General features: G+C 40.1%; 1 protein-coding gene across 2 annotated transcripts; it reads right to left on the bottom strand.

Annotated features, from left to right (window-relative positions):
- Nucleotides 1–482: 482 nt before the first annotated feature.
- scp2b (sterol carrier protein 2b) lies at nt 483–19374 on the bottom strand. Of its 2 annotated transcripts, none has more exons than XM_072390200.1 (5): nt 19235–19374; nt 16886–16985; nt 13069–13198; nt 2069–2148; nt 483–1130 (listed from the first exon to the last, which is right to left on the bottom strand). In XM_072390200.1, exons 1-5 carry the CDS (start codon nt 19255–19257, stop codon nt 1035–1037), a joined length of 429 nt encoding a protein of 142 aa, XP_072246301.1. In that variant the 5' UTR covers nt 19258–19374; the 3' UTR covers nt 483–1034. The 2 variants fall into 2 exon arrangements, with proteins under 2 accessions (XP_072246301.1, XP_072246302.1); XM_072390201.1 differs by having other exon boundaries at nt 16886–16976; nt 19235–19370.
- Between the last annotated feature and the right edge of the window lie 230 nt (nt 19375–19604).

Raw genomic sequence — 19604 nt, 5'->3', positions numbered from 1 at the left:
AAGCTGCAGTGGAATCTGGGTCAGAGCTAGTTAAAAGATTAGTCTGTTAGCCATACTCCTCCATGTACAAAGGAAAAACTACTGCGTGGCAGTCTGGAATCAGGTCGCTGCAGTGTTGTGCAAGTGAAATGTTTTTTCCCCTAAAGGGGAGCAGGGCCAGCCAGCTAGATAATGACAGCAAAATTCTGTTGTGTCTGAAGAGAAAGCTATGCTAATATACTGTAACCTGAAGCTGGAGTCCTAAACTGTGCAGAAAGAGGCTTTTCACTGAATAAGCTGGGCCAGAGTTTCCATCTTAACATCCATAAACTTGACATTATGCTATAAAAGTAAAGACAACTTAAATATGGCAACATTTTGTTAAGCCCTGTTTTATGGGCTATTTCATTGAAACTGTTCAGGTTTTATGGCTGCATAAGTATCCGAAACATGACATCACTGGCAGTAAAGGGTGCAAAATAATAAAAGCATGGCAGTTTAAATGCAGTAAGGACAAATTTATTCTGTTGAAATCTTTTAATGATCAATACAATAGTGACAGAAAATGACAAGAGCCAAAGTAAGAAACATTTCCATGTTTTTGACTAAAAACCTTAATCTGAGACAAAGAGGCACTTACACTGTGTCCATCACTGTGGAATAAAATATCTATCTTCTAACTCAAAACATTTCCAGAGATAACGCACTCACAAACAGATTTCATTATCACGTGAGGTTATTATAAATGAAATTAGTATCAAAAAGTAGGAAACACCTGTCTCAGCTCGTGTGGACTGACAGTATCTTGAGCAGAGCTTGCGGACAGGATCTTGAGTGGGAAATTAATAATATGTCTATTCATCTATCCTATTCCCCAGTTGGATTGGTGGGGGCTGCAGACTAATGCCTGGCTTAGCCAGTGAGGTCACTGAGACAAAAAGTGACTCAGTCCGGTGTTGAGAATTTCTTACAGAATTTCAACATCAAATCGAAACCAGACTTGCTCTTAAATTATCTGTGTCTGAGAGGTTTAGCTCCTTGATCGAGAATCTCCTCTACAGCTTTGCTTTGCCCGGCTGCAGCTGCAGGGTTTGTAGCTTCATGGCCAAACCCATGTTCCCTGTGATCTTCAGCTTGCCCTGGAAAAATGCCTGGGAATCAGAGAGAGTGGGGAGGGTGGTGTAAAAATTGACATCAGGACAGCTTGAAATCTGAGGCAGTGTTCAATCTGTGTTAAAGAGAACTACACGCTACTGGTTTTAAGAGTTACCATGAGAGATTAACCCAACCCCTGGGAAAAGTGGGGCAATGACAACAAAGGCTTATGACATGTCAGGAAACTGCATGGCACACAAGCACAGAGTGGAACAAAGAAAGTTGTTGGACTGATGTGAACAGAGGATGTAAATCAGATGATGGATGCAATTTAACCAGTTTGAGTGTTCTGTTCCAAAAAGCTCTTGAGTTTTGGACAGAAATGGGCAAAGTGAGAGAATCCATTTTGCCTTTGAAAAAAAAACACATTCAGATTGGGCTCTTGGAGCAAAGTGGAAGCTTTTCTGGACAGCATGAGTCACTACTTTGGCCCATATCAATTCAGAGTTTAGAAATATTTCTGCACACAGCATGAAAAACAAAAGTCAAACATGCAAATACTGCAAAAGAGTAACAACCTGTCAGCTCTAAGCTTTAAGCCCAACTGTTCCTGCTACAGACAAACATCATTACAACTACGTTTTCTTCCAGTTTCTTCTTAGAAGGTGAAGCACCATCTACAGCTTGGTTTAGTCTCGTACACATTTTCATCTGGCATCAGCTGGTTTCAGCTGATTTTCAGTTAGCAACTTCCAGGCTTTCCGTAAAGGTTCACTTCTGGCTAGCCATTGCTTTTTTACTAAAGGTTTCTGTGGTTGACCTGTTTTATCGGCTTTAAGGTACAACAATGATTTATTTTTCCAAGTAAAAAAAAATCACTGCAGCTGCAATCTCAACCATATGATACAATAAACGGTACTTTTCCTGTTCTTTCCCACATATTAGACAATGTGCTTGAAAATTACGTCTACCTAAACAGGGGTTAGATACTTACAGTCTGTGGGTTCATCTTCCCCGTCATCAAAGCCAACAAATCTGTATCCGACATGGAGATGGTGCAATCTGCTTTCTTATCTGCATGGTAGAGATATAGGGTCCATTTAAAAGAAAAAAAGAAAGAACTCAAAGATACGAGACATGTGCTTGCTAACTTAAAGACATACAAAAAGTTACAGACATACAAAAAGCAGTCTGTGGTGGCAGTCCCTTGACTTTAAACTAAAGGTGCTTCTCAAATCAAGGATGCTTCCTTGGACACATTTTCATCTTAAGCTAGATAAAATAAAATTCCCTACATTTGTAAAACGCATAATGAAACAGGTAAAACAACTGAGCACGTGTCAGGGCAACGGTCCAACCGTCGAGTTTCTTCCGACTTCCACAACAGCTGAAAAACTGAATGGCTGTTGAATAGTTTGTAGCAGTTAACTTGATAAATAACAGATATTTATTGATACAAGCAATTTGATGGTGGACACAAAAAGGATATTGTGCTAACCTCTGTCCATCTTCTGTTTGCTTCTTTTTTCTAGAATATTTTATTTACATTTTTTTTTTAGCTTTCAAATCAACAAGATATATATGAAAACAACCACACAAATCAAAACCCCTCCCCCAACCCACCCACCAACAAAAATAGAAGGATGATAATAAAAAACAAATAAGAATAATAAAAACGGTTCGCGAGTCAAGGTAGACAAACAGTAAGCGCTGACAGTAAAGAGCCTACAACTCTACAACCCGTCCACCATTGAAGCCGACAATTCAATTCAATTCAATTCAATTTTATTTATATAGTGCCAGATTACAACAATTGTCATCTCAAGGCACTTAAGTAATATAGTCCAATTCAAGCCAATTGGAATTCAATTCATTGTAATCATAATCCAATTAATTCAAATAGAGCCAATTCTAAAAATTAATATCCTAGCTAAGGAAACCAACAGATTGCACCGAAGCGTGTCTTCAGTCCAATCTCCCGTCCTGAGCGTGCCTGTGGCGACTGTGGAAAGGAACGACTCCCTTTTAACAGGAAGAAACCTCTGGCAGAACCAGACTCAGGAAGGGTGGCCATCCGCCTCGACCAGCTGGGGTTCGAGAAGACAGAAAAGAGGGAAAAGAGGGGGGAAATACACCATAATGCCATTCAAAGGATATCTGTTGGAACAGGGAAACATACATTAATAATCACAATAATGTCACATGTACATAAAATCAATTTTGAAATTAAACAGGGGGAAAAAGAGAGCAAAGTGAGGAAAGGTGTGACAGATGAGGTCCCCCAGCAGTCTAAGCCTATAGCAGCTTAACTATGGGATGTTTCAGGATTACCTGAGCCATCCCTAACTATAAGCTTTATCGAAAAGGAAAGTTTTAAGCCTAATCTTAAAAGTGGAAAGGGTGTCTGCTTCCTGGACATCTACTGGCAGCTTATTCCACAAGAGAGGGGCCTGATAACTGAAGGCTCTCCCTCCCATTCTACTTTTAGAAACTCTGGGAACAACAAGTAAACCTGCAGTTTGGGAGCGAAGTGCTCTGTTAGGAAAATATCTTACAATTAAATCTTTAAGATATGATGGAGCTCGGTCATTAAGAACTTTATATGTGAGAAGAAGAATCTTAAATTCTATTCTGAATCTAACAGGGAGCCAATGAAGAGAAGCTAAAACTAGAGAAACATGATCTCTCCTGTTAGTTCTCATCAGAACTCTGGCTGCAGCATTTTGGATCAGCTGGAGGCTTTTCAGAGAATATGTGGGACAGCCCAATAATAAGGAATTACAGTAGTCCAATCTTGAAGTAACAAATGCATGGACTAGTTTCTCTGCATCACCCTGAGACAGGATGTTACTGATTTTAGCAATATTACGAAGGTGAAAGAAGGCAGTCCTAGAAACCAGTTTTATATGTGCGTCAAATGATAAATTCTGGTCAAAAATAACTCCAAGGTTCCTCACTGTAGAACTAGAAGCCAAGGAAATACCATCTAGAGTAACTATATAACTAGACAATTTCTCCCTGAAGCGCTCAGGTCCAAAGAGAACAACTTCAGTTTTGTCTGAATTTAAAAGCAGACAGTTCTGAGTCATCCAGGTCTTTATGTCTTTAAGACAGGCTTGTAGTCTGACCAACCTGTAGGTTTCATCTGGTTTCATAGATAAGTACAGCTGAGTATCATCAGCATAACAATGGAAATTTATGCCATGCTGTCTGATAATGTTACCTAATGGAAGCATGTATAAAGTAAAAAGAATCGGTCCAAGCACAGAACCCTGAGGAACTCCATGACTTACTCCAACGTGTGAGGAAGATTCTTCATTTACAAGAACAAACTGGAACCTATCAGATAAATATGACTTAAACCAGCCTAATGCAGTTCCTTTAATCCCAATAACATGTTCAAGTCTCTGTAACAGAATGGTGTGATCGATCGTATCAAATGCAGCACTGAGATCCAACAGGACAAGCACAGAAACAAGTCCGCTATCAGAAGCTAACAGGAGATCATTGGTAACTTTCACCAGTGCCGTTTCTGTGCTATGATGCACTCTGAATCCTGACTGAAACTCTTCAAACAGATTATTTCTATGTAAATGATCACAAAGTTGAACTGCAACTATTTTTTCAAGAACTTTGGACAAAAAAGGGTACATATCCTATCAACAAAGACCGATTGATCAAATCCAATATGGAAGTGTCAATTAAGGGGAAAACCTCTTTGAACAGTCTGGTTGGGATTGGGTCTAACATGCAAGTTGATGGTTTAGAAGAGACTATTGCTGTTGTTAGCTCAGAAAGATCAACTGGACAGAAGCTGTCTAAATACAATTCAGGTTCGAAAGATACTTCTAAAGCTGCTCTACTTGATGATACATCAGTCATAAAATGTGTCCATATATGCCAAATCTCTGTAAAATTATTATAGTCTTTCCTGAGTGTGTATGTAATTTCTTCAAGTGGCACACAGCTATTCATTTCTGAAACCCATCTTCCAATAGAAAGTTGGGAGTCCGACTTCCACGTGATGGCGATGCACTTCTTGGCAACACACAAGGCCAGTGACAGAAACTTCTTTTGAGCTTTTCTTAATATGCATCAATATTTGTAATATATCCTAATAAGCAGGTTTGAGGATCTAATGGAAGATGCACTCACGACAAGTTTTGTCATGATGATGTCAGAAAAATCATGAATGTGTTAAGTTTTGTGCATAACAAAGTCGGACTCCCATTTCTCCCTTGATTTATGTAAACCTGGTTTTAGAGCAACATCTATAAAGAGAGAGTACACTTTTGAGATAAGACGAGGTGTGTTACCCTCATGAAGCAGTCCTTCCAGATCATTGAGCATGGGTAAAGTCATTTCAGATCCAAAAACAGATTTAAGAAATGATCTTAACTGTAAATAACGAAAAAAAAGTCTCTGCTGGACAGATCATACTTCCTCCTTAGGTCCTCAAGAGACATCAGGGATCCATTCTCATAGCAGTCCTCCAAATGATGAATCCCTTTCTGGTTCCACATTTCCAGGGTCTTATTACACTGACATAGGTATAAGTTAATTCTGTTTCAATGGTGTTTTAGGTGAAAATATATATTTTTTTGGTCCAATATTTTTCCAGACTTCATGCCATGTTTTGATGATATGAATTAAGACAGGGTTGTCAGTTCTTCTGGAGATAGTTATAGGTGTCCATTTATAGATAAAGTCTGCAGGAATATTTTCTTTAAGCGCATACATTCCAATTGAAACCCAAGGTGGGACATTTTCCCTTTCAAAAAGAAAATAAATACATCACAAAAAGCCCAGTGGATAAGGGACATCCTTGTCTGTTCGATCTACTCAGGGGGAAAGCAGTGGACATTTGTCCATTAGAAATTGTTTTGGCTTCTTATAAAGCATTCTGACCCAATTAATAAAATAAGAGCCAAATCAGAATAGATAGAACCTTGAATAAATAGGGCCACTCAACTATACTAGGTTCAGTACTGGAGGTTGCCATATGAATAACATTAAGTAACCTACACATGTTACTGGCAGAGGATCACTTCTGGATAAAACCATCCTGGTCTAGGTCTATCAGTTTGCATAAGAATTTACTTAACCTGTTTGCTAAAGCTTTAGAAAGCAATTTATAAATGTATATATATAATCCACATTCAAGAGTGACATGAAAAGAGGAGCTTTTAATGGGTCCTTGTTTTTTTCGTTTACTGTAATTATAGCAATTGAAAATGAGTCAGCTAAGATGCTAGGTTAATTACATCCATAAGAAGAGATCAAAGAGAGCAAATCCTTAAACTCTTTGTAAAATTCGGGGGGGAACTCATCCTCACCTGGTGATTTATTAGATTGCAGTGTAGATAGAGCGTTTTCGATTTCTTTTGAGGTAAATGGTGAGTCTAGATCCCTCTGGTCGTCCTGATTCAGTTTAGGTAACTCAATATTATTTAAGAATGTATCTATTGTGGACAGATCTTCTGGTGATTCTGACTTATATATCAATTATGGGGTCCATTTCTGTACTTAACCCATACATAAGGCGCACGTGATTATAAGGCGTACGTATTACCTAATGTTCTCTGATTGGTTTATCGCTGCCAGCACAAGTAGTGCATGTATTACATCCCTGTGTCAGCAGGAAATGGTCCGACGGTCAAGGACAACATCGTCAGTGGTTTTTACACTTATAAACTTATAAACTGCACATTAGTCTGCATCACCCATCTCAGACTGAAGAACAGGCTCTCACTGGGACATGGGCAAAAGCATTATTGATGACACGATTCAATCGCTAAGTACGAGCTCAATACAATCTTCGCCCCATTCAGAGTGAATGGCTGGGATCTGTCTGACCCTGGATTCACACCGAACGCAAAGCGAGCAACGGAAGTGGCCAGTTCCCATTCTTTCCCAATGTACAAGAGCGAAGAGGCGCGGAAAAAGTGAACGTGGCGGGGAGCGGCGTGAAGGGAGAGCGGTGAGTGATGAGGGGCTTAATGCCCTGATGAATGCTCGACACTCCCCACGGTAAATTCAAAATGGCGGTATCAGTGACAGATTTTTGAATCCAGTGCACACATAAGGCGCACCGGATTATATGGTGCACGGCCGTTTTTTGTGAAAATTTAAGGCTTTTAGGTGCGCCTTATGGTGCAGAAAATACGGTAATTGTTTTTGAACTCTTCTCTTTCTTTAATTGCCAGGATAGTACTTTATGAGTTCTCTCCCCCTGGTCATAGTATCTTTGTCTTGTTCTCAAAATATTTTTCTCAGCCCTATAAGTGCATAATTTATTATAATTGAATTTTGTATTGACCAATAAGCTGTATATTTTATTATCCCTATGTTGTTGTGTAAGTCTTTTTCCAGCCCAAAAATGTATTTCTGTAATTCTTCCATTTCTGCCACTTATGATTTTTTAAGCCCTTTTGTATATGATTATTTGTCCTTTTAAATAAACCTTTTAATGTGTCCCATAGTATGAAACTATTTGGGGAGGAAGGACAGTTTGTTTCACAAAACAGTTTGATCCCTGAGAAATTTACAAAAGTCACTTTTTTTTCTTTTTTTTTTAAGGCTGGTCAGATTCAAACGCAACCTGTACATGTTGGGCTTTTTCTCAGGCATTACTATAGATAGAGTGAGTGGAGAATGATCAGAAAATAATCAGACTTGGCAAATAATCAGATTCTAATGCTCTGTAAGTCACGTGTGTTGACAGTAAGAAAAGATCTATTCTAGTATGTAAATTGCGACGGTTTGAATAAAAATAATATTCTATGGTTTGGGGTTGTATTTGCCTCCAAACATTTGTTAGATTAAAGTCTTTCATGAATGATAGAGCAGTTAAGGCTGACTTAGACTTTGAAGTGTAAGTTGCTGATTTGTCCAAAATTGGGTCTAAACAGAAATTAAAATCTCCTCCCATGAGAATATGTCCATGACCTACCGATACTTTATGTCTTGAATAAAGGAAATGTCATCATAGTTAGGGGGCATTAAGGTTTCGAAAAGTCCGTTGTTCAGAAAAAATTTGACAATTTATTAAAACGTAGTGGCCTAATGGATCACTCAATGTTTCCTGTACAGTGATGGGAATGTTTTTATTTATTAAAATAGCGACTGAAAGATGAATAGAAGACTTGTCCTATTTATCCTCTTTTTAATTTGTTGTGCTCTTGCATGGTAAAATGGGTCTCCTGGATAAAGGCTATATCCATTTCAGTCTTTTTTTAAAACGTTAATACCCTTTTCCTTTTAACGGGTCTATGTCAATGGTTTAAACCATTGACATTAAAACTAACAAATTCCACCACCTTATTCATGTGAAAAGGTGAAAGATTTGACAGTAACCTGCCTTGAAGCCTCTCAACAATAAGCTTAAAAAATTTCAATGGAACCAAACAGAAAAAAACAAATAAAATCAACACCTTCCCGTTCCCTTAAGCACTGCTCCCCTTAACACTCGGCACCATCGAAAAACACCAACTGGGACCTCCGTTGAATGTTCCTTAAAACTATCATGCCTAATCATCTTTGATAATTGTGGGTTCTTTTTTAACAAGAAAGGCCAAAATTGTCTCCACTTGCTGTGAAAGCCTGTGTAAAGTATTTTGGAGTGTACAGGACACCACTAAAAACATCCTATGACACCCTGGAAACATCAGCCCTTTTCAATACTGTGGTCTGCTGAGATTGGTGGATGCACAGAAGTTTGAACATGTTAGTCAGGAGGGCCAGCTCAGTCCAGGACTATCCTCTGGACCAGGGATTCCCAAAGTGTGGTGGGTGCCCGAGCTGCCGCTAGGGGGTGCGCAAGATGAAAAATGTAATGGCGGTCTGATAATTACACAGTTTCAGTGTTTTTTCCCCACACAATAAAGGCATGTAAATAAACATTTCCTTTATAAAATTTTAAATAAAAAAATCAATCACCTCAGCAGGGGCCTGGGCACTCTACCAATGCCCACCTTAAAGGACCCTCCCACCCACCTCAGTCAGTGGGTTTACATGATGAGATTAACTGGATTATAGCTATAGTTGGGTTATGCTCCTTATGTGAGGGTAATTATCCTTTGTTACATGGCGGTGAATGAATGGAATCACTGGCACAAAGCATGCAATACCACAGTAGATAAGTTGCGCTGTACCCATTTCAACTATCGTAAATAGAGTCACTACCGGTTGACGTCTTCACCACCAACAACAAAAAAACTAAGGCATTCGAGAAAGATGGCCAACGAAGAGCAAGATGAAGCTGCATCCCTCTACATTTGTGATGAGCTGGTTATGGCACAAACGCGATGCACAACGGCGCATTCTCCATCGCGTTGTTTGTTTCTTTCTGATGGCAGCAACAACAGTAATATCGTCTCGTCTCCTTCGACTTCCGGGTGACGATCGCTGGAAAAAATCTCGAGCATGCGCAGAACGCCTGATCCGATCCACTGTCGTCTCCGGACACATTAAGTGGGCAATCGGATCGAATTATCCCGGGGTCTTAATTGGATCGCAAGTAACCCGATCCGATTTGATTTCTTATCGGCTTAAGCTTGTTACATGAGCTGAATAACTCAATCTTATTGCAATTTAGCCATTAATCCGATCCGATTGCCTGCATGTAACCGCACTGATTGACGACTCTTTCCATCCGTGAGAGAGAGGTCAACACACTCTTCAAGAGACAGAACACCTGGAAAGCTGCTGGACCAGATTCTGTCTCTCCATCCACCTTGAAGCACTGCGCTGATCAGCTGTCTCCAGTGTTCACAGACATTTTCAACACCTCGCTGGAGACATGTCATGTGCCAGCCTGCTTCAAGACCTCCACTATCATTCCTGTTCCCAAGAAGCCATGGTCCACAGGACTTAATGACTTCAGACCGTCGCTCTGACCTCTGCGGTTATGATGTCCTTTGACTGCCTTGTGCTTTCACACCTCAAAAGAGATCACCGACCCCCTCCTGGACCCCTTACAGTTTGCCTACAGAGCCAACAGGTCTGTAGACAATGCAGTCAACTTGGCCCTCCACTACATACTCAAGCACCTGGACTCCGCAGGTACCTACGCCAGGATCCTGTTTGTGGATTTCAGCTCTGCTTTTAATACAATCACCCCGCTTCTACTTCAGAAGACGCTCTCCCAGCTGAGTGTGCCTGACTCCACCTGCAGGTGGATTACAGACTTTCTGTCTGACAGGAAGCAGCACGTGAAGCTGGGAAAACACGTCTCCAGCACTGGTTCCCCCCCAGGGCTGTGTTCTTTCTCCTCTGCTCTTCTCCCTGTACACCAACAACTGCATCTCCAGTCACCAATCTGTAAAGCTCCTGAAGTTCGCAGACGACACCACTCTCATCGGACTTATCTCTGATAGTGACAAGTCCACCTACAGGTGGGAGGCTACCTGGTGCAGGGAGAACAACCTGGAGCTCAATGCTCTAAAGACAGTGGAGACGTTTGTGGACTTCAGGAAGAACTCAGCCTCACCTACCCACATCACCCTTTGTGACTCCACAATTGACACTGTGGAGTTTTTCTGCTTCCTGGGAACTATTATCTCCCAGGGCCTCAAGTGGGAGCTGAACATCAGCTCCCTCATCAAGAAAGCCCAGCAGAGGATGTACTTCCTGCGGCAGCTAAAGAAATTCAACCTGCCAAGAACAATGATGATGCACTTCTACTCCTCCATCATCGAGTCCATCCTCACCTCTTCCATCATCATCATCTGGTACACTTCTGCCACCAAGGACAAGGGCAGACTGCAGCGTGTCATTCGGTCTGCAGAGAAGGTGATTGGCTGCAACTTCAATCTCTCCAGGACCTGTATGCTTCCAGGACTCTGAGGCGTACAGGGAAGATTGTGGCTGATGCCTCCCACCCTGGTCACAAACTCTTTCAGATACTCCCCTCTGGCAGGAGGCTGCAGTCCATCAGGACCAAAACCTCACGCCACAAGAACAGTTTCTTCCCATCCCCTACGAGCCTTATCAACAAGGCCCAGAGCCCCCCATGACAGACTCTCTTCCCCTTCCAGACCTACAAGCTACATTAACATAGCATCTTCAGACCTTCTGCGTTACATTAACACAGTCTCTATTTGGACATATATCTAGTGTCTGTATATATATATATATATATATATTGTCTGCACCAACTATACCAAGTCAAATTCGTTGTAAGTGCAAACCAGTGTTGTTTTGGTCAACGATGACAAAATCATTTCGTTGACGCCACTTTTTTCATGACGATAACGAGACGGTGACAAGATCAACATGGCTCTTTGATGACTAAAACATTCTTTGTTTGGTCACGCCCACCACCTGGCATGCAGTGCACAATGTGCTCAACATGATGGCGGCAGTTTCAACACGGGGGCTTGGTGGTCGCAAACGTAGAGATGACATATGGGTGTATTTTAAATATAACCCAGAAGATAATAAAACAGAGTGTATTGTGACGGGAGACGGTGGCAAATGTGGCCATAAAGTAGGCAGAAAAAATACGACCAACCTTAAGCAGCACCTGAAGCCTCGCCACAAGGATATTTTTTCGAAGGTAAGTTACAAGTGCTGTTAACATATCGTATACATACAATGTTACTCTACAATCGGCTCGTGATAAATCTCATAGTAAGCTTATAAATTAATAAGTTTTCCACATACTCCTGGTGCATATGGGCTGCTAACTTCAGGCTAAAATTAGCTTTGTTATGCTAACGTCAGTTCATTAGCTTATGTGTGTGTTACTTTAGCAACATGTTTAGCCATGTTTACATTCAGTGACGGTGTGGTCATCTCTTTGTGTGTCTATATTCCGTCAGTATATAACTTGCAATATGTTAAGTCTACTAGCTTTGTCCATAAAGCCACAATTGTCAAAGTAGAATGTTTTTGTTTTAGGCTTTTTTGGAGTAATGAACATTGATTCCACTGTTACCACTTTATCTTTGTGTAATGCACAATCCTTAGATCAGAAAGTATTTGCCATTGGGTGGAAACCTTATATGTCTAAAACCATTAGTTTATTATTGTAATTATTGGTGAAAATAGCCGCAAGATCACAATATGTTACAATGTGTTAAACTTATAGATCTGCTATTTTCACAACTCATGTGTGACACTGCCCAACAGCAATCTCCAATACTTATTGACCTAAATTAATTTGTTAAACGACTATACTTCTTTTTTATTTTTTTTTTACTGAAACTAAACTAAAACCTTTTTGAGTTTTTGTCGACTAGAACTAGACAAACTATCACATATAGAAGTGACTAAAGCTAATAAGCATGTTAGTCCAAAAGACTAAGACTAAATCTAAAAATCAACACTGGTGCAAACCTACTTGGCAATAAACTTGACTCTGATTCTGCCTCTGATCCGGAGCCTGTCATCCATCCTTTTTGCTCTTAAAAGTGGAAGCTTCCGCATAACTTTGTGGCGTTATACTGAAACTGTGTTACAGTGTTTCAGATTAATTCAAATGCAAGAGCGCATGGTTGTGATCGTGATTATTTTATCATATGCGTGTCATGGTCATTTTTGAGCATTATTAAACTTGCCGCATTTAATATGGCTATAAAAAAGCCTGTTGCATTTTTTTTTTTGAAGGTATGGGGAATTGGGGGTGCATCAACCCGGGTTGAGACATAGATTATCTAATGTTTATTTCTATATTTTTCATGTGCCTTTTGAATCTGGATTTTTCAAACTGTTATTCTTCACTCTTGCTGCTGTAATAACTTTGTATCCACTATGGGGATAAAAAGTATTGTCTTACACAGGAGCACAGTGGAAGTTTCACAAGACAAAGGACCTTTCAAACAGTCCTTCGGTGAGATACTATAATGCAGCATCCAAGAAACATGGCTGTCAAAGATCATTGCTTGACGTTGAGAAGCACCTCCAACTGTGTTCCAAATGTTGGCCTCTGTGGCAACAGAAGATAACAGGCAGCCCTAATAATGTCATTCATGCTACCTGGAATTTTCTCACCTGCGTCATTGTGAACACAGCCTTTGCCGTTCTTTACATCCACAAACCAAGTTGCCTCCTGTCCATTTGGGCCATCTTTTACTTTGAAAGCAAAAACTCCTCCAATTTTCTTCACAAACTGCTCCCCGTCCTACAAAGCAAAGACATTTCAAGTTCGTTTAACCAAAACATCTCTGCTATGTCCTAACAAAGAAACTGCATGTACAGAAATAGCAATTACATTTATCTTTCTGTTTTGTTGACCAGTAACAATTTACTTTGAAAAACTTTTTACTATAACCGTTATTGTCAACATACTGTATATGAAACTCCAGCACGACAGTTTCCATGCTTTTTATAAGCATGTAGAGAAAAAAGTGAATGAGCTGCAGTCTGAGGCTTTAAGTTTTCAGGTTCTCAGCATTTACTTGTACTCACAGATGAACTAACTGGTTTGTGGGGGATAATAATGACAAGAAAAAGCACTTTACAAGTACAGTCCATTTACCAGAAGAAACTAAGGGTCAGTACTTTTTTACTTCACAAATGTCTTATAGGATAAAATTATGTGATGTCAGTTTGAACTTAAAATTTTGTTTCATGGCCATTATTTTACACTACAACTCTGGTACAGAAGGAAAGGCTGTGAACTGGTGACACTAATCTTGGGTGGGTTTCTACCTTGGACACTGTGGGTGTTTCACCATTGGTGAAACATAAATACATTCAACACCTGTTACTAATTATTTTACTAGTCCTCACTTATATTCATCTGAACAGACTGACATAAACTGTACCCATATGCATGCCCAGATGAAAACACTTGAAAAGTGAATGGCCTTTCTACATTGTTTCTAAGACATTTTAAAGATCCATCTCTCCTAACCTATCATAATACCTTAAATTGAATTCCCATTCAAAACTGTGCTGTTTTGCTTTTATATAAGGGTTCACTGTAGCAAGGCTTCAAATTAAGCTTTTTTAAAGCTAATTAACCCGATGTACATCAGTAAATCCCAAAACAGATGGAATCTAATTCTGTCTCTGACAGCTGTTCTTTAACCATAACTGTGTGTTTATCCATGAAAAATGACAGAAATCCGGCAGATTTAGCTCACATTAAAAACAGCTAAAATTAGGTCAGAGAGGCTGGAGGAGAAAATATCATAATACATTGCTTCATCACTGTCCAAACTGCCTGTCTGGAGGAGATAAAGGCGTGGATGAATCAAAACTTCTGTGATGGACTGGCGACCTGTCCAGGGTGTACCCCGCCTTTCGCCCGATGACTGCTGGGATAGGCTCCAGCCCACCCGCTACCCGACCGACGGATTGACGGTATAAAAAAATGTATGGATGGAATCAAAACTTCCTTCAGCTCAACAGCTCCAAAATTGAAGCATTGTTAGTCAGCACCCCTCATCAAACCAGATCATCTCCCATAACCAGCATTGCTTTCTCCAGCCAGGACATTTCACTATCATCTATAGTCACCAACTTGGGTGAGAGATTTGACCCTCAGCTAACCTTTGAGGCTCACACCAAGCACCTCTCCAAGACCGTTTTTTTACCACCTGAGAAACATTTCAAAACTCCGTCCCACTCTCACTCTCCCTGATGCCGAGAAGCTTTTGTCTCCTCCAGACTGGACTACTGCAATGCACTTCTCATCAGGTCCCCAGCAGAAGCCTCCAAAGGCTACAGTACATTCAGAACAGTGTTGCGAGGATCCTGATGAGAGTGCGGAAGTATGAGCACATCTCCCCCATCCTCCACACACTACACTGGCTCCCCATCTCCTCAAGGATTGAATATAAGGTCTCCCTCCTCACATTTCACTGTATCCATGGCAACGCCCCTCCATATCTCACAGAGCTCCTCCCCCCATACACCTCAGCACGATCCCTCCGCTCCACGAACACCCACCGGCTCGACTGTCCAAGGACTAAGACCCGCACAATGGGGGACCGGGCTCTCTGCTCCACCGCTCCATGCCTGTGATACGCCCTACCAAACCACCTAAGGGCTCCACAGACCGTGTCTGGTTTTAAAAAAGAACTTAAAACATTTCGCTTTAGGAGACATTTTAATCCTTAAAATCTTAATGACTTTGGCTACTTGTTTTTATGGGTTTATCTCCTGTAGCACTTTGAGATTGGTTTTACGATGTAAAGTGTTTTTCAAATAAAATGTATTATTATTACATCTTTTTTAATACATTTCATGCCAATAGTCAGAGAGTCCGAGGCAAATTGTTTATTTCTTCAAGGCAGGAATTGAGGAATATCTGGTTAACATTTGAACTTTTATTCACAGGCAGCCTGGTCTCACAAGCCTTTGACATCAGGTATTATTCATAAAACAACAAGGTTTGTAATGAGCTTTTTTTAAGGAGCATATAACACGAGAAGGACATTTTTTCAATCAAATGCTGGAAATATCTTTAACTTTTTAAATAATCAATAAATATCTGTGTTATTTGACTGTATTATTTTGACAATAATTTACAGTCAAAAGAGCTGTAACGTGTAGCCGTATTCACCACATCTGCTGAGCCTGAAGGACACGTACAGAGTAGCCGGGTTTTCATTTAAGAAAAGGTGAATGGAAAATCCAAACAACTTTCGCTTATATAACAAAATAATTGATATGCTTGCCTGAGGTGGCTTTTGCGATTCAAAAAGGAATGAATTGCTTGAGAAATGACTAAACTTTTTGAATTGCATTTGACCTGATAAAGATTAAGATGACATGACCCACCAGCTGTTTCCGGTTTGAGCTGACAAACACATGACAGACCTCCCAGACATAATATCCCAGAGATTAAAGTGACTCCTCAAGCAGAGCTCTTTTCAATTTTCTCTCATGGATGTTAATATCAGTATTTGTTTTATTGTCTTCTAGGACTTAATTTTCTGGTTAGAGCAACTATTTCTTCAACTGTGGCAGTTGATCTCCCAATCCTATACTGCCACCCTTTGGCGATACCACACAACCTCGTTTACTCACATAAAAAAAAAAGATCGCTTCAGATTTACTTTGATAGGGAATAGAAACTCAGCTGGTTTGTTCTATGGGAAAAGCAAAATGATATCATTTTTTTGTAATAAAAATTCAAGGGAGATCCTTTAACTCTGCAACCTACAAATGCATCTTCTTATATGTTTACAGTGGTCTTAGAGTCTAATCTCTTTCTCTGTCTATATCCAAGTGTTTACTGTCCACACTCTGAAAGCTGAATATAGCTTAAACAGCCAAAATAAAGTGGTTTGCAATATCATCCCAAATCTTCTTCAAAATTTGAACACAAACATTCTTCCCCCTCATAAGGATGAACTATAGTGGAAATACACAACTGGTATAGAGCCTGTGAGATAAAAAAAAAAAAGATAAGCTCCACTGCAATAATTCTAAATCTATTTCTCTGACCATTTTTTTTTTAGTTTTTAAACTAAACCATGTGTCTAAGTTGCAAGACTGCCCCTATGTTGCTGTTTCTACAAATCCCATTTATTACAGACAGCCTGATTGAGGTGACACAGCCGGAACTGCTTAAAAGCACAGGTGGAGGCCATTTGCTTGATTGAGACAACATAAGCTTGAAATTATTTGTGTGCTACGATGTGACCTTTTAGAAACTGATGCAACTGGACCACCAAGAGCCGATGTAGCTGCAGCACACGTGTGGAGAGGACTATGGCTCAGTTTTGTTTAACAAAGTACAACAAATCAATTTAATCAAAAGTATTGTGTTCCCCTTTTTCAAAAAAAAAAAAAAAAAAAAGAATCAACACGCATCACTTAAAATTGATTCCATGTAAATTTACAATATAATCACCTCCTGAAGCTTCTTGTTGATTTCCTGGAACACAGCGTGTGCCTTGAAGCCCTCCAATCCATTAGCTGCACTGGTATTAATGGCTTGAATCCTTAACATGCTGATGGAAAATGCATGAGAATAATAGAACAAGGTTAGCAATGACAGAATGATGGAAATGCAGCACACAGATGTACAGACAAAACAACCACTGACCAGATATTCAATTATTCTGGCAGAGTTTAAGTATTTCTTTTGAGCAGATCACATAATTGAGCACAGCGTGTACTTGTTTTTGGTCGATTTTATTTCTAACATGTGATTGCCACCCACCTCACAGAACCCACTCCCACAGATGAATTAATGCACAACAAAACTAAGCCTCCGTTTTCCACAATGTCACCACCTGGTTCACAGTGAGTGCCCCTAAACAGCATCATTCCTGTGCCATGGTGTGAGCTGACACAGACGTATATGATCACTGACATTTGATGTAAAGAAAAAGGAATTTCATGGCAGTGGGGGTGCAAAGGCTGAGCATAGCCAAAAAGAAACGTCCATTAGATTTCAGTTTTTCTTTCAGATTGCAAAATAAGGCAGTAGACATGGTAGAGGTCACTTTCTGTGTAACCCTCTAGTTATAGTTTATCCTAGCTAGCTGTACAACCCATTACTGTGGCCAAGAAGCTGTGCCTGAATGCAAATAGGGCATGAGCCACAAGGCCACATGTAACAAATTACGCTAAATTGCCACAGTCGAGCGTAAATAATTTGTCTCATTAAGCTGATGTGCAGTTTGTGCTTTGACTTGTTCATTGTGACTTGACTTAGTTTCAGCTTCATGTTCTAATTATTTCTAATTAGAATATTCTGGCACCTGCTGTTCAGAGTAAACATGCTGCAGCGAGCTGTGGGGAGCAGAGACTAGAACTGAGGACACTTTGACTCTGGTTAGTGCAAAGATTCATGGGACTGTCCAAGTCCAAATTGTTCATTTGTAATAAAAATGTGGCTTAGTTTGAACTTTAATTGTAATAGGTTTAAATATCTGAATAGCTGAGAAAAGTGTTAAATTTAACTGTAAATCAGATTCCACCACACACAGAGGGGAGCAAAGTCTTAGCGATAATAAAGGCATCGCGGCTCAGCCCTGGGAGCTACACGTTACACCAAAATCCAGCTCGATCCAGTACCATCACCACAGATTGTGGACCTGTATGACAGTTAGTAACGGTTTCCCTGTTAGCATTAGTGATCAAAACTATTAAATGCATCAGGGAAAACAGTGAGAACAGCTGTAGGTGACATTTGTTCTGTCTGCTTTCCAGGAAAGCTGGAGACATTTCCCTCTCAGATCAAACTGTGGTGCTGAATTAACACGTTCCTGCTGGTCAGGAAAAGTTTAAGAGAGCAACTGTCAAATTCAGCCATTTGTGTGACATCATTGTTGTGCACACAGAGTCAGAAGGATTTTGAAGAAATTAAAATATCTGCTTTTCACAACATATTTCAGAAACTAGAACATATTAAAACTCTAAGTTTTATTAAGAAGGGACCTTTTTAGGTTAGTCTGTGCATTTGTTTTGAATAACTGCAAACTGAGAATCAGATTTTCTGCTTATCAAGATACTTAACCCCAGATTACCCCCAATGTGTTCATCAGTTGCTTAAATGTATGTGCGGTTAAAAGTTTCTAAAGAAATTCTTGAAGTAGCCATAAACGCTGGTTTAATCGCTACTGAACGAGTCATAATGTCTTGAGTTTTTCTTTCTATGTTACATACTGAGAAATGTTACAACTGATACACTGTCAAGTATTACTTTATTAGATTTTCACACTTTAAAACTATGTAGACATAGAAATGACTTTGTAAGGGTAGTTACGTCAGATTAATGATAACATTACCACTGAGACTTAAAGATAAGCATGTTGAGAGAGGACACATATTCAAAGACACCATGAATATTGGTGGAACTCCAAACCAGCAGCCAATAATCGCGTATTTCATGAGTCAGCTCGTCACCTTCCACATTGAATGCGCCGGTCAGCTAGCTGAGGAGAGCCTGCCGCTTTGCACATTAACAACACAAAGAACAGCTGTTACAGAGGCCAGATGTGCACTTTTCAGTGCTTTAATTGGTACATTTTCAGGTGTACAGCAAGTATTACAAGGCTATTACGACCAACTGAGGAACGACTCGTTGAAACCGAAGCCTGGTGACAATGTTTGCCTTGTCGTCCGTGTGACATTTAAACCATTTCCAAGCTAAGTTAGCTGTAACATCAACCGGCACAATGACGACCGCTCCACTAAATTGTTCGAAACAACAAGTGCCAATGCTAAACTGCCCAAATTGAAGTATTCTTACCTCCTTGTCTGAATTTCAGGCATTCTGCTATGACGGAAAGTACACAGAGTGCTGTAAATAAGCTGACAGCGCCTGTGCTTCGCCTGCTGTTAGCTAACTACCCTTCCCTGCTTCTTCCTGCCTTCACGGATCCTCAGACTCTATGTGTCGATGTCAGAAAGCTGCGAACGGCCTCAAAAAATGGAGCCTTATTCCGTTCAACTTTACACCGTAATTTATCCAAGTTACGCGTGTTTTGTTCTGAATGTACTGTTTTAACCCATTTGATCGGGTACACTTTACCAACCGGGTCGCTGACCTTTGGAGGTTTTCTACCTGACCAGCTAAACCAGTCGTGTTCATGAGGCCTGCACATGATCTGAGCTGGTTT

Source organism: Leuresthes tenuis, unplaced genomic scaffold (genome assembly GCF_036924035.1).
Source record: "Leuresthes tenuis unplaced genomic scaffold, fLeuTen1.0.hap1 SCAF_7, whole genome shotgun sequence".
Taxonomy (NCBI): Eukaryota; Metazoa; Chordata; class Actinopteri; order Atheriniformes; family Atherinopsidae; genus Leuresthes; species Leuresthes tenuis.
This window is presented reverse-complemented; position numbering and strand designations above follow the sequence as displayed.

Bases quoted from the DNA above. Each gene is read 5' to 3' on its own strand.
- scp2b (XM_072390200.1), bottom strand. From the start codon at position 19,257: ATGCCTGAAATTCAGACAAGGAG. The intron at 16,986-19,234 runs GTAAGAATACTT...ATTTTCCATCAG, and splicing joins CCTGAAATTCAGACAAGGAG to CATGTTAAGGATTCAAGCCA. The intron at 2,149-13,068 runs GTGAGAAAATTC...TCTACCATGCAG, and splicing joins CTGTGTTCACAATGACGCAG to ATAAGAAAGCAGATTGCACC.